This window comes from Triticum aestivum, chromosome 5A (genome assembly GCF_018294505.1).
Source record: "Triticum aestivum cultivar Chinese Spring chromosome 5A, IWGSC CS RefSeq v2.1, whole genome shotgun sequence".
Taxonomy (NCBI): domain Eukaryota; kingdom Viridiplantae; phylum Streptophyta; class Magnoliopsida; order Poales; family Poaceae; genus Triticum; species Triticum aestivum.
In genome coordinates, this window is record NC_057806.1 from 306,114,861 (window position 1) to 306,129,130 (window position 14,270).

Below are 14,270 nucleotides of genomic sequence, written 5' to 3' on the forward strand. Positions count from 1 at the left end.
CACATCTAAACAGAGGCTAGATGTATTATTTATTACTAAACACAATCATAAAGCAAGGAACAAAAATAAAATTGGGTTGCCTCCCAACAAGCGCTATCATTTAACGCCCCTAGCTAGGCATAAAAGCAAGGATAGATCTAGGTATTTCCATCTTTGGTAGGCAATTCTTTAATAGAACACTTATACCCATTTGTAATTTCCTTTTTATTAATGATCAAACTCCTAGGCAAGAAATCAAGAAAATCATTTGTAGCAAAAGGTTCCTTAATGATAGCGAGAAAGTTGGGGTGAACGCTTATGGATTTAAGATCCGCATTTTCGTTACTAGAAGTTTCACCCTTATTCTTAGGAACGTACATTAGTTTGGCAAATTTGGTAGGGGGGGGGGTTGAAGTTCTCCAAACGGCAGAAAAAGAGGACCCTAAATTGGTGATAATACCCTCAAGTTTGTAAATTCTTTCGGAATCTTGGTCTATTCTTTCATTCACTACGGATTCTTTTTCTTTAAAACTTTTCAAAATGACTCCTACCTTAGATCCATATTGGGTAATTTGATTGTGGATCTTTTTATCCAAATTATCAATCAATTCAAAAGTGGAAACTTTATTTTCAATAATATCGACCCTTTGCATAATTTGTTCCAAAGTTAACATAGTTCCATTAACCAAGAGAGGTGGTGTGCCAAACAAATCTATCAGAGCATTATAAGAATCAAAAGTGTGGCTACCCAAGAAATTTCCTCCGGTAATGGTATCAAGAATATATCTATTCCAAGGAACGATGCCTACATAAAAATTGCGAAGAAGAACGGAAGTAGATTGCTTCCTAGTAGATCTATTTTGCGCATTGCAAATTCTGTACCAAGCATCTTTTAGATTTTCTCCCTCCCTTTGTTCAAAACTAAGGACCTCATTCTCGGGAGATAAAGGAGTAGATAAAGGACTAGCCATAACGACGAAGCACGCGATCCAACACACAAGCAAACAAGAAACGAGCAAAAAGAGAAGAACTAGAAAAGAGAAGGGGAACGGAGAAAGAGGGCGAATAAAACGGCAAGGGTGAAGTGGGGGAGAGGAAAATGAGAGGCAAGTGGAAAATAATGTAATGCGAGGGATAAGAGTTTGTGATGGGTACTTGGTATGTCTTGACTTGTGCATAGACTCCCTGGCAACGGCGCCAGAAATGGCTCGTTGACGGGACATCAATTCTTGACTTGACTTGGTGCAACCTCCCCGGCAACGGCGCCAAAAATCCTTCTTGCTACCTCTTGAGCACTGCGTTGGTTTTCCCTTGAAGAGGAAAGGGTGATGCAGCAAAGTAGCGTAAGTATTTCCCTCAGTTTTTGAAAACCAAGGTATCAATCCAGTAGGAGGCCACACGCAAGTCTCTCGTACCTACACAAACAAATAAGAACCTCGCAACCAACGCGATAAAGGGGTTGTCAATCCCTTCACGGCCACTTACGAGAGTGAGATCTGATAGATATGATAATGATAAGATAAATATTTTTGGTATTTTTATGATATAGATTGAAAGTAAAAATTGCAAAGTAAAATAGATTGGAAACTTATATGACGGAGAATAGACCCGGGGGCCATAGGTTTCACTAGTGGCTTCTCTCAAGATAGCATAAGTATTACGGTGGGTGAACGAATTACTGTTGAGCAATTGATAGAATTGAGCATAGTTATGAGAATATCTAGGCATGATCATGAATATAGGCATCACATCCGTGACAAGTAGACCGACTCATGCCTGCATCTACTACTATTACTCCACACATCGACCGCTATCCAGCATGCATCTAGAGTATTAAGTTCAGAAGAACAGAGTAACGCATTAGGTAAGATGACATGATGTAGAGGGATAAACTCAAGCAATATGATATAAACCCCATCTTTTTATCCTCGATGGCAACAATACAATACGTGTCGTTTCCCTTTGTCACTGGGATCGAGCACCGCAAGATTGAACCCAAAGCTAAGCACTTCTCCCATTGCAATAAAGATCAAGCTAGTAGGCCAAACCAAACTGATAATTCGAAGAGACTTGCAAAGATAACCAATCATGCATAAAATAATTCAGAGAAGATTCAAATATTGTTCATAGATAGACTTGATCATAAACCCACAATTCATCGGATCTCGACAAACACACCACAAAAAGAGTTACATCGAATAGATCTCCAAGAAGATCGAGGAGAACATTGTATTGACATCCAAAGAGAGAGAAGAAGCCATCTAGCTACTAGCTATGGACCCTAAGGTCTAAAGTAAACTACTCACACATCACCGGAGAGGCCATGGAGTTGATGTAGAGGCCCTCCGTGATCGATGCCCCCTCCGGCGGAGCTCCGAAAAAGGCCCCAAGATGGGATCTCTTGGGTACAAAAGGTTGCGGCGGTAGAAATAGGGTTTCGTGGTGCTCCTGGATGTTTTCGGGGTATATGAATATATATAGGAGGAAGAAGTAGGTTGGTGGAGCAATGAGGGGTCCACGAGGGTGGAGGGCGCGCCCAAGGGGGTAGGCGTGCCCCCTGCCTCATGGCCTCCTCGATTGTTTCTTGACGTCCACTCCAAGTCCCCTGGATCACATTTGTTCCAAAAATAACTCTCCTGAAGGTTTCATTCCGTTTGGATTCCGTTTGATATTCCTTTTCTGCGAAATACTGAAATAGGAAAAAAACAGCAATTTGCACTGGGCCTTGGGTTAATAGGTTAGTCCCAAAAATAATATAAAAGTGTAAAATAAAGCCCATTAACATCCAAAACAGAATATATACTAGCATGGAACAATCAAAATTATAGATACTTTGGAGACGTATCAATGCTCTGCATTTATGTTTTGCGGCCTCGGAAAGGGCTAGCGAGATATTATTCTATCATATGATGTTTTTCCCATTTTGGCCATGTTGATGTTTGAAATGTCGTATTATTCTCTTCTATTTTGTTATGATCTGGTCATGAGTGAACATGATTGTTAAATGTTATCATGCATATGGTTTCTCTATAATATTTCTTGTAATTAGATCATTGACTAAATTTCTGTACATCTACAAAATCAATCGAGTTTGTAAAAGTTTCCTTTGTCGCGTTAAGTTTATCAATTGAATTGCCTGAGCACAAGAAATAGGCTAAGCTTGGGGGAGTTGATACACCTCAAACATATCCACTTTTCTAAACACTTTTGTTATTGTTTTGGCCTCTGATTTGCATGATTTGAATGAAAGTAACTCGGATTGACACTATTTTCAGCAGAATTGCCATGGTGTTATTTTTGTTCAGAAATAAAAGTGCTCTAAATTAGACAAGGACTTTTGAAGAATGTTCCCAGAAAATAAGAAGACTAGTGGACCGAAGATGGACTAGAGGGGGCCACCAGGGTTCCATGCGTCCTGCTTGCGCGAGTCCCCCTGACAGCGCCACGTGGCTGCATAGGGCCCTCGAGCATCGCCTTACGACAATTCATTCGCCTATAAATCCCATATATCCCAGAAAAATTATAGAAAATGCCCGATGCTTTTTATGATACATAGACGCTGCCACCTCCTGTTCTTCCTCCGGAGATCTGATGTGGAATCTTTCTTGGACTCCAAAGAGGGGGATTCATCGTCATAGTTGCTACTTGTGAGTAGTGTTGGGATTTTCCCCGAAGAGGAGGGGAGATGTAGTACAATAGAGATAAGTATTTTCCTCAGTGAGAACCAAGGTTTATCGAACCAATAGGAGAATCACACAAAGCCTCGTGAACAGCACCTACACACAAAAGAAAATACTTGCAACCAACGCAGACAAGAGGGTTGTCAATCCCCTTGAACTCGTTACTTGCAAGGATCAAATCTTGTAGTGGTAGATAGATAAATTCCAAAGCAAAATAAAATAAGTAAAATTGCAACAAAGGTATTTTTTATAATATGATAAAGGCATATGGTGGGTGAACAAATTACTATTTGGCAGTTGATAGAAAAGCACATAATTATGACGATATTCAAGGCAATGATCATGTATATAGGCATCACGTCCGAGACAAGTAGACCAACTCCTACCTACATCTATTACTATTACTCCACCAATCGACTGCTATCTAGCATGCGTATATGGTATTAAGTTCATAAAAATGGAGTAACGCCTTAAGCGAGATGACAAGATGTAGACAAAGTAAACCCAATTAATATGAATAAACCCCATCGTTTTACCCTCAATGGCAACAATACAAATATGTATGGCCCACCGTACTCACAAGGAAAGACTCGGAAGCCTCGCACTTTGACGTGATCGAGATGGGCTCTGACGAAGACTTGACGTGTACTCCAAGGACAACATCGGACGCCGACATGTTTATCCCTAGTTTGGTGCGACTTGTGAGGTGCGTTCGAATTTTCCCCTAATAGGAGGGGAGATCCAGTATAGTAAAGATAAGTATTTCCCTCAATGAGAACCAAGGTTTATCGAACCAATAGGAGAATCACACAAAGGCTCGTGAACATCACCTCCACACACAAAAGCAAATACCTGCACCCAACACAGGCAAGAGGGTTGTCAATCCCCCTGAACTCGTTACTTGCAAGGATCAAATCTTATAGTGGTAGATAGATAACTTGCAAAACAAAATAAAAGAAATAAAATTGCAACAAAGGTATATTTTCTTTTATAATATGATAAAGGTTGACCGGGGGGGGGGCATAGTTTTCACTAGAGGCTTCTCACTCAAACACATAGCATACGGTGAGTGAACAAATTACTGTTGGGCAATTGATAGAAAAGCGCATAGTTATGATGATATCCACGGCAATGATCATGTATATAAGCATCACGTCCAAGACAAGTAGATCGACTCATGCCTGCATCTACTACTATTACTCCACCAATCAACCGCTATCCAGCATGCATCTATGGTATTAAGTTCATAAAAAACAGAGTAACACCTTAAGCAAGATGACATGGTGTAGACAAAGTAAACCCAATCAATATAAATAAATCTCATCGTTTTACCCTTAATGGCAACAATACAAATACATGTCTTGTCCCCTTCTTTCACTTAGATATAGAGCACCGCAAGATTGAACCCATCACAAAGCACCTCTCCCACTGAAGATAAATCAATCTAGTTGGCCAAACCAAACGGATAGATCGGAGAGAAATAAAAAGCTATAACAATCATGCATAATAAAGTACAGAAAAGACCCAATTGCTTCTCATGAATATTCAGATCATAAAACCACAATTTATCAGATCCCAACAAACACACCGCAAAAGAAGATTACATCGGATAGAACTCCAAGAACACCGAGGAGAACGTTTTATTGAAGACCAAAGAGAGAGAAGAAGCCATCTGGGTACTAGCTATGGACTAGTAGGTATGTGGTGAACTACTCACGCATCATCAAAAGGAAACAAGGATGATGTAGAAGCCCTTGGTGATCAATTCCCCTTCCGACGGAGTACCGGAAAAGGCCTCCCGATGGGATCGCGGAAGAATACAAGCTTGCGGAGGCAGAAAGAGTGTTTCGGGTGGCTCTATGTTGGTTTGGGAATATTTCTAAATTTATAGAGGTGGAATTATGTCAAGGGGTCCTAAGGGGGCCCACAAGCATGGAGGTCACGCCTACCCCCCTAGGGCGCACCCTGTGAGCTTGTGGCTCACCCGTAGTTCTTCTGGCCTCCTCCCAAACCTTCTAGGGCCCCTTCTAGTCCAGAAAAAATTATCATAAAGTTTCATCGCATTTGGACTTCGTTTGGTACTGATTTTTTGAAAAGCCAAAAACAAGCAAAAATAGGAACTTGCACTGGGCACTAGGTTAATATGTTAGTCCCAAAAAATGATATATAATTGCATATAAAGCATCCAAGATTGATAATATAATAGCATGGAAAAATAAAAATATATAGATACGTTGGAGACTTATCAGTCATCATGATCACCAACCCTTTTCCACAACAATCTCATGATGCATGAGTAATTCCTCTGTAGGTACATGGGGGTAGATGGGAATTGAATGAGAATTCATATGTAATAGATGTCAGATTTTTAGGCCTTGATGCCTAGTGTGCACTATGTTCTGAGATTGATTTTGCTATGACTATGCTACCCTTAATGCTTGTCACTAGGACCCGAGTGCCATGATTTCATATCTGAACCCTTTATATGTTCAGGAATATATTAGTGTGTTTTTTATCATACATGAAAGTTGTATGCACATGTTAATGTTCTGAACTAGAGACCCCAAGGTGACAATAATTGTGATATCCACGGGGATGACTTTACCTTGAGGATTACATGTATCATTGATTGCTAATGCTTTGATCCGGTTCTCTATTGAAAGGAGCACCTTAATTACCCTTAATTTCCATTAGGATCTCGTTGAAATGGGAAGGTAGGGCAAAAGTTTTTTTTGCAACTTCTTATCGCAAGCACGTACAACTACCTATGGACTACATGCCTACATATGATTGATGAATTGGATCTATGACTATTGCATAAAGATTCTAATCTGAAGAAAACTCACTATCTACTTTCATGCCTACGCTTTCTACTTTGTTGCTCTATTTACAATTACTACTACTGCAATCTGTCACTTTACTGTTCCAACACTACTACTATCATATTACTTTCCTACTAATAAATTGTGCCAAACAAGTTATATATCCAGGTGTGGTAGAATTAATAACTCAACTGCTAAAGTTTATAAATGTTCATTGGATCCCCTGATGTCGAATTAGGGTTGAAATACTTCCCTCGAACACTATTGTGATCCCCTGCACTTGTGGGTCATCAGTCCCTTACTTGCTCTAATTTCCTAATTCTTCAATATCCAAATTATATGTTGATTCTTATGTTTTCTTTCCCAATACAGTTGGAAAAACTCCAAAACCTAGTCAACTTATTTTCTAAGGCTTTAGGCCTCAAGTTTAATTAACAGAAATCTAGTTTGCTTCCTATCAATGTTACTAATGAAGAGGTTCAATAACTATCCACTTTATTGGGCCGTACCATTGGGACTTTCCCTTCCACATATCTTGGCACTCCCCTCAGCTGTACTAAACCCAACATGGAATTTTTCATGTATATAATTGAGAGGATTCAGTGAATGTTGTCTGTTTGCTCGCGATACCTAAGCTATGATGACTGATTGCTGATGGTCGGTGCCATTTTCTCAGCTTTACCAACTTCATCATGAGTTGCCTGCTTCTCTACAAACGTATTATTGAAAAAATTGAAAAAATACAAGAGTTATTATTTCTAGAGGCAAAGACATGTAGAAAAAGAACACCCGTTTGGCAGCTTGGGACTTGATTTGTAGGCCAAAAGATAGGAGAGGGCTTGACATTCTCAATCTAAATACATAGAATACATGTCCGCTCATGAAGATGGTGCATAAATTCCTTAATAATTTGGACATACCTTGGGTTAATTTGGTACGGGAGGTTTATCACCATCAAGGCATTTGTAACACCCATGATGCGGCTATATCTCCCATGTGTTGAGGCACGACTTAGAGGCATAACCGCATGGTGGTTTAGTCGCAAGTGGGTTAATCTTCACACAATTCCATGTACTGAATAAGAATGGGATAAAGAGTTGGCTTACAATTGCCACTTCACACAATACATAAATAATTCATACATCATCCAAATACACTCAAAGACCGACTACGGTCAAATCCAAAAGAAAAGGAAGATAAAACCCAAATGCTAGATCCCCGATCGTCCCAACTGGGCACCACTACTGATCATCCGGAAAAGTCACATAACAACAACCAAAATCTTCATCGAGCTCCCACTTGAGCTCGGGTGCGTCACCTGCACTGGCATCATCAGCACCTGCAATTGTTTGGAAGTATCCGTGAGTCACGAGGACTCAACAATCTCACACCCGCGAGATCAAGACTATTTAAGCTTATGGGTAGGGTAAGGTAATGAGGTGGAGCTGCAGCAAGCGCTAAGCAAGTATGGTGGTTAACATACACAAATAAGAGCGAGAAGAGAAGCAACACAACGGTTGAGAAGCTAGAAGTGATCAAGAAGTGATCCTGAAACTACTTACGTTCAAGCATAACACAAGACCGTGTTCAACCGCCGAAAAGAGACCATCAAGGCTACACACACGGTTGATGTATTTTAGTTAAGTCAAGTGTCAAGTTCTCTACAACCGGACATTAATAAATTCCCATCTGCCACATAACCGCGGGCATGGCTCTCGAAAGTTTAAACCCTGCGTGTCCCAACTTAACCCATCACAAGCTCTCACGGTCAACGAGGGATATTCCTTCTCCCGGGAAGACCCGACCAGTCTCGGAATCCCGGTTACAAGATATTTCGAAAATGGTAAAACAAGACCAGCAAAGCCGCCCGATGTGCCGACAAATCCCGATAGGAGTCGCACGTATCTCGTTCTCAGGGCACACCCGATGGGCCAGATGTCGGGTTCGGGACAACTTTCGGACGCGCACGAGGGGTCTGAGCACTATGCAAGGAGGGGTTTCGTGGCCTGGCGGTTGGTAGAGAGTGGGTTGGGCTGAGAAGAGAGAAGAGAAGGAGAGGCCCAACACAGTCTTTGGAGACCGAAAACGTCTGACGTATGACCGGCTATAATGCCGCTATATGTTTAGCGGTTGGGCTATCAAACGAACTCCGAATGCGACGAAATTTGACAGGAGGTCTATCTACACTATTATAAGACCGCACGCCAACTTTCAACCCATTCCGAGAACATTTTCCAGCCACTTATAAAATAATATTTCGGACGTCCCGCGGGCGCGTGCAAGTGTGTCTGGGTTCAGAACGGACAATGAAGAGAACTAGGGAACCCGGACGAATGCAAGTTTTGAAAACATGCAGATGCGATGCAGATGATGACATGGCAAGATGCGACACGCAAGCGAATGACAAGGCAACAACAGCGAATAACTGGAAGACACCTGGCGCATCGGACTCGGGGCGTTACAGCATTCCCTCTACTCCTCTACAAAATTGTTCTTTCTGGTGGAAGGGTTGCTCAAAACTACTTGCCACCTACAAGCAACATGTTGTTTGGATTCCAGAGAATGGAAAAACCCTTGAATTTTGTACAGATGTATCTGATGGAGTGCCTAAATTGTAGTTATGGTCCCATTTGCACTCTTTCTCTCAGAGACAACATATCCCCATTCATGAACTATGTCATTTGAAGGGTTTGTTAGATCATTTCCATTTGCCCCTACCATAAGAAGACTATGCAAAATACCAGGAGTTGGAACAATTTATACATGAGTTGAATTTAACTAATGCTCATGATCTATGGCAATTTTCTCCTGGTTTTGCCATTTATAAGGTTTCCAAGGCATATAAATCTTTGTCGATAGCCCAGAGATTTTGCTGGTTCTAAAATAGCTTTCGAAAACTTGTTGTCAGCTCCAGCATAAAATTTTCTTTTGGCTTCTGGTTAATAACATACTGAATACTAGAGCTCTTTTGCAGAGGAAAAACTTCTATATACATGACTATACTTTTGACATGTGCCACATGCAGGAACTGAAACAAGACATCATGTCTTTTTCTACTGTCCTTTTGCATAATTGTGTTGGCAATACATATATTCCAATTGGACCCCCAATCATTCTGGCATACATGAGGAAATTGACAATAATAAACAACTCCTGAATGTGCCTTTTGCTATTGAGATCATCATTTTAGTTTCATAGGCTATTCGGAATAACTTCATTTTTAAATATATCACCCCAAACCTGTATGCTCGCAGGAGAAAATTCAAAGAGAAACTCAAATGGATAATTTACATAGTTAGGAAGGAATACAATGGCTTTGAAGACTAGATCAAGGCTTTTAGATGATTCACTCTTGATGATGTATTTTAGTGTTTTCTCCTTTTCTTATCTTAGGTTCTTTTTTCTGTACTTAGGGCCTCTATAGTTATGCTTTCATTCTTTGGACCTTATTTTTGTATCATTTGAAAATTAACAAAAATAAACAACACAGTTTTGTTGTTTCCCTCAAGTTAAAATTAATGGGCTAGCCATTGCATTCAACGGGTATGCACTAAGAATGGCCATGCACATGCATAGAACCCACGTTTTTCTAGCTAGCTAGTTGCTACCTATTACCGTTCGCATGCATAAGAACAACGCAATGCACAAACCAAGAACGATACTGAATAGCCATGCTCAAGGCTTTTAGCTTACCAAAGAGCACGCTCCTCTACGGGCGTAGCCAGCAGTTCACCAGGCGGTGGAGTCGCGCTGGACAGGCATCTCCGGTGACTATAATGTGGTGGCCGCTAAAAGAGATAACGATAAATGACTACTCGTTCTTTTTGGCTGCTCAGTTTGATAGAAAAGGTCCGGGGTTCTTTTTTTTAGACGGAGAAAATACTCGTTTTCATAAATACTTTGGTATTAGTGCCAGAGTTTTTAGTGGTAGCCAAACACCTCAATCAAAGTAAATAAAACTATTGTATTCTGAAAAGCTGTAGTAAAATAGTTTGAAATTACTTACTTTGCTATATCAAACAGGGCCTTAAGGGTTTAATTTGTTGTCGTCAGAAAATTGCGTTGACAACTGTTGACCAGGGCCAGGGGTGGTAGCCCCCACACCTCAGTGAAATACAATGACCGGACTGACTGGCTGGTGGCCCCACCAGTCAGCGAACGGGCCTGCGCTTCGGAGCGGCGCCTCCTTGAAACGATCCGCTTGGCGCCTAAACAAAACCGTCGTAACAAACTCTTCTTCCCCTCTGCTCGTCTTCCTCGCAACGCCAAGAAACCAAGAAAGCCGAGGAGAATCAAGCCACCCGCCTGCACCCCTCCCTGAGCGAAGCTTCGATCTTCAGCGGAGAGCGATGGAGGTGTTCGAGGGCGTGGACTTCGTGCGGCTGCGGAGCATGCAGCACGGCGGCGCGTACGTGCACGCCGCCAAGGACGGGCGCTCCGTCCGCCTCCACCGCACCGGCCTATCGTGGTCGTACAACGCGGTGTGGGCAGTGCAGCGGCGTATCTCCGCCTCAGGCACGCTCTACGTCCTCCTCCGCGGCGCCTACGGCCGGTACCTCGGGGCCCCCGACGCCAGCACGCGCGGCTCCCTCTGCCCGTTCCCTCCCCCCTGCCGGGTTGCCGCGCAGCGCGACTTCGACGAGCCGGAGGTCCTCGCCATCATGTGGCGGGCCGTCGCCACGGGCCGCCGCGGCCGGGGCGCATTCCTGCTGCACGACGCGTCCGGGCGCTACCTCCGCGCCAACTCGAGGTGCCTCCTGCCGTGCCGCTCCAGCGTCTCCGTCTCCTCCTGCAGCAGCCTCAGCACGGCGGTCCAGTGGGCGGTGGAGGCCGTCCGCCGGCTCCAGGCCAGGCCATACCTGCCGATAGCGCGTGATGTGAGTTCCTTACTCGTCCCCTGCACTCTTCCACAATCTCGTCACCTCGTCCTTTGCATGTGATTCTTGAGATCGTCGTAATATCATTCTTGCGAAAAAATCTGCTAGAGTTATTTCTGGCGCAGTTCTTTGATTCCCGTGCTTGCTCGTGTGAAAGAATCAATCAATCAATCACAGTATCATTCTTGCAAAAGAAACTCTGCTACTAAATTCAGTTGGAGTTCTTCTTTTCGGCGCAGTTTCTTGCCCGAAACTTTCATCGCTTGCAGTTAGATTTGGTGCCAAGATTTCCAGTTGATTTTGTGATGATGTGCAGTCGGAGTGGGGCAAGCTCTTCGCCCTGGTGTGCCCACCGCTGTCCCGCCTCTGGGTGCGGTGGTTCTCCTTGGAGCGGGAGATACGGTGGGTGCGGGCCGACGACTCCGGCGCCTTCAGCGAGGACGACTGGGCCTCGATACGGTACACCGGGAGGCACACGATCCTGATGAAGGGACAGGTGGTGAACCTGCTGGACCCTCCGGAGTCCGCCTCCAGCTGCACTCTCTGCGCCCGCGCCGGTCGCTACGGGGAGCCGAGCCCTCTGGCCATCAACCTGCCTCGCAGCCGGGAGCCGTTGGACGTCGTGATTTTCCGCGTCGGCTCAAGAGGTCAGTGTACTTCTGAATTTACTTACTGTGGCCTGTGGCTGCTAATGCCTTTTGCAGTTCTGAATCACGAATTTGTCAGCTTGATTTTTGCTGGCTTAGTTTAGATTAGTAATCTGACATTTCTGAGAATTGAGGGCTTACCTGAAGAATGTTGTGGATTATCTGAAACTAGCGATATGCACTAAGAAAGCAGTTGATGATCTGAAGCTAATTACATGCAATGCAACTTGTTCCAGATAACCTTGTGAATTTACTGTGGCCTGTGGCTGCTAATGCCTTTTGCAGTTCCGAATTAGGAATTTGTCAGCTTGATTTCTGCTGGCTTAGTTTAGATTAGTAATGTGACATTTCTGAGAGTTGAGGGCTTACCTGAAGAATGCTGTGGATCATCTGAAACTAGCGATATGCACCAAGAAAGCAGTAGATGGTCTGAAACTAGTTACATGCAATGGAACTTGTTGCAGATAACCTTGTGTTGCTCTGCATTCTTTCCTATTACCCGCTTTCACATTTTAGGGCTTTTTAGTTTTTACCACTTGCCATGTAGCAGCAGGCCGTGCCTAACTGACTGCATCTGTGGCTGCAGCGGATGATGAGCTGATATACCCAGATGTGATGGCACCGGAGATGGCACGGGCAGCGCCAGCGGACGACGACGAACCACTACTCTGACGACCGACTGCGCCCTCTTCGAAACCATCGCAACTTGTTCCAGATTTTATAGCTTGTAGGGATTACAAGGGATGAATGATCCTGTTTTCCTTTTTTTCTGAACTCCAACTTTTAGCAGTTTCAGTGTTTGGTATTCCTGAAGTGATATGAAACACGCTCCCATATGAATGTCACCTGTAGAATGCATCTCTGAATTCTGCCTTGCACACTGACATTGATTACATTTTTCTTCCGACCAAAATAGATGTTGCAGTTACCGTCTTCAGTCTTCATTGGCTCTGTTGTTGTTGCCATGTGCTCTGGGACAAACTCTCCTGAAATTGCATATGTACATGTGCAATATATTAGGTTTCTTAATACTGGAACTCAGAAATCTCGGAACAGTCAGGTGTGTATTTCATTTTCTCAGCTATAGTTATTTTAGTCTGAATACTGATAAAGGTAGCAATGCGCTATCAAGTGTTTCATTCTTGTTAGTATAATTTAGTCGCCTGCAAAAAACGCTGCCACGCTGCCATGGCAGCGAAATCCAAAGGAGCATCTTTCTGTTAGCATTTCTCCAGTTTTCAGTTAAGTTTCAGTGTCGGTTTGGGGAACGTGGGCCATTAGAATTAAGGATTGGAGGAGGAAGGGCCCGCACCCCCTGAAAATCAGGGGGCAAAAAAATTAGTTAGAAGGGAGCCCTGTAAAACGTCCGTAATTATCCGTGAGTCTAGCATTATTGCTGCACGAGGGCATGCTTCGTTGTGTGCTCAGTGCGCTTAGGTAGTACCCGACGTGGCTCAGCTACAGGACCTAGTCCCTGGGATGGCACGGGCATGATGTGGTTGTTGAGAGTTTAGTGGCACGATTGATTTCCCTTCGAGAATAAAAGGAAGAGAAGAAACTACGCTACACAAATCCTTGTCTCACTCTCTGAATTTCGTTCGTGATCGATGTGCTGACAGTGAGAGTCTACAACAACACGCGGCATCAGAGCTTCGGGTTCAGCCAGGGACCATGGCGATCGGCGGCAACGGCTCACACAACTGTGCGTGGAACGCCAACCTCGCATCGCTCGACTTCACCTGCAGCTACACGGGTACATGCGCGGCACTGGCACAGACCAGCTCCTCGTTGGTGTGTACGTGGATAACCTCATCTTCACCGGCGAGAACCTGGAGGAGTTGCACTACTTCAAGGACGAGATGAAGAGCATCTTCCAGATGAGCAACCTCGGGTTGCTGACATACTACCTCGGTGTCAAGGTGTACCAGACTGAGCACAAGATCACTATCGATCAGGCCGCGTACGCAGCCAAGTTGTTGGACAAGGCAGGCATAGCGGCTGCAACCGGTGCGAGGTTCCGCTCGAGCTGAAGTGTAGGTTCAGCACGGCGATCTCAACTCCACCCACCGATGCCATGTTCTATCGCATCGCAGTCGGAAGTCTCAGGTATCTCGTGCATACTCGTCCTGATATCGCCAATGAAATGGGCCTTGTTAGCCGTTTCATGGAGGTGTCGATGATTGCGCACCTCGCCGCGGTGAAGCATGTGCTCTAGTACTTCACTGGGACACTCAACTATGGATACACATTCCGTCGTGGGGACAA

At 43.9% G+C, this 14,270-nt stretch overlaps 1 protein-coding gene across 1 annotated transcript; it reads left to right on the forward strand.

The window, feature by feature from the left end:
* The first annotated feature begins 10,678 nt into the window (after positions 1–10,678).
* Positions 10,679–12,907, forward strand: LOC123106840 (uncharacterized). The gene is made up of 3 exons (XM_044528880.1): positions 10,679–11,358; positions 11,675–12,005; positions 12,592–12,907. Exons 1-3 carry the CDS (start codon positions 10,831–10,833, stop codon positions 12,675–12,677), a joined length of 945 nt encoding a protein of 314 aa, XP_044384815.1. The 5' UTR covers positions 10,679–10,830; the 3' UTR covers positions 12,678–12,907.
* Positions 12,908–14,270: the final 1,363 nt, after the last annotated feature.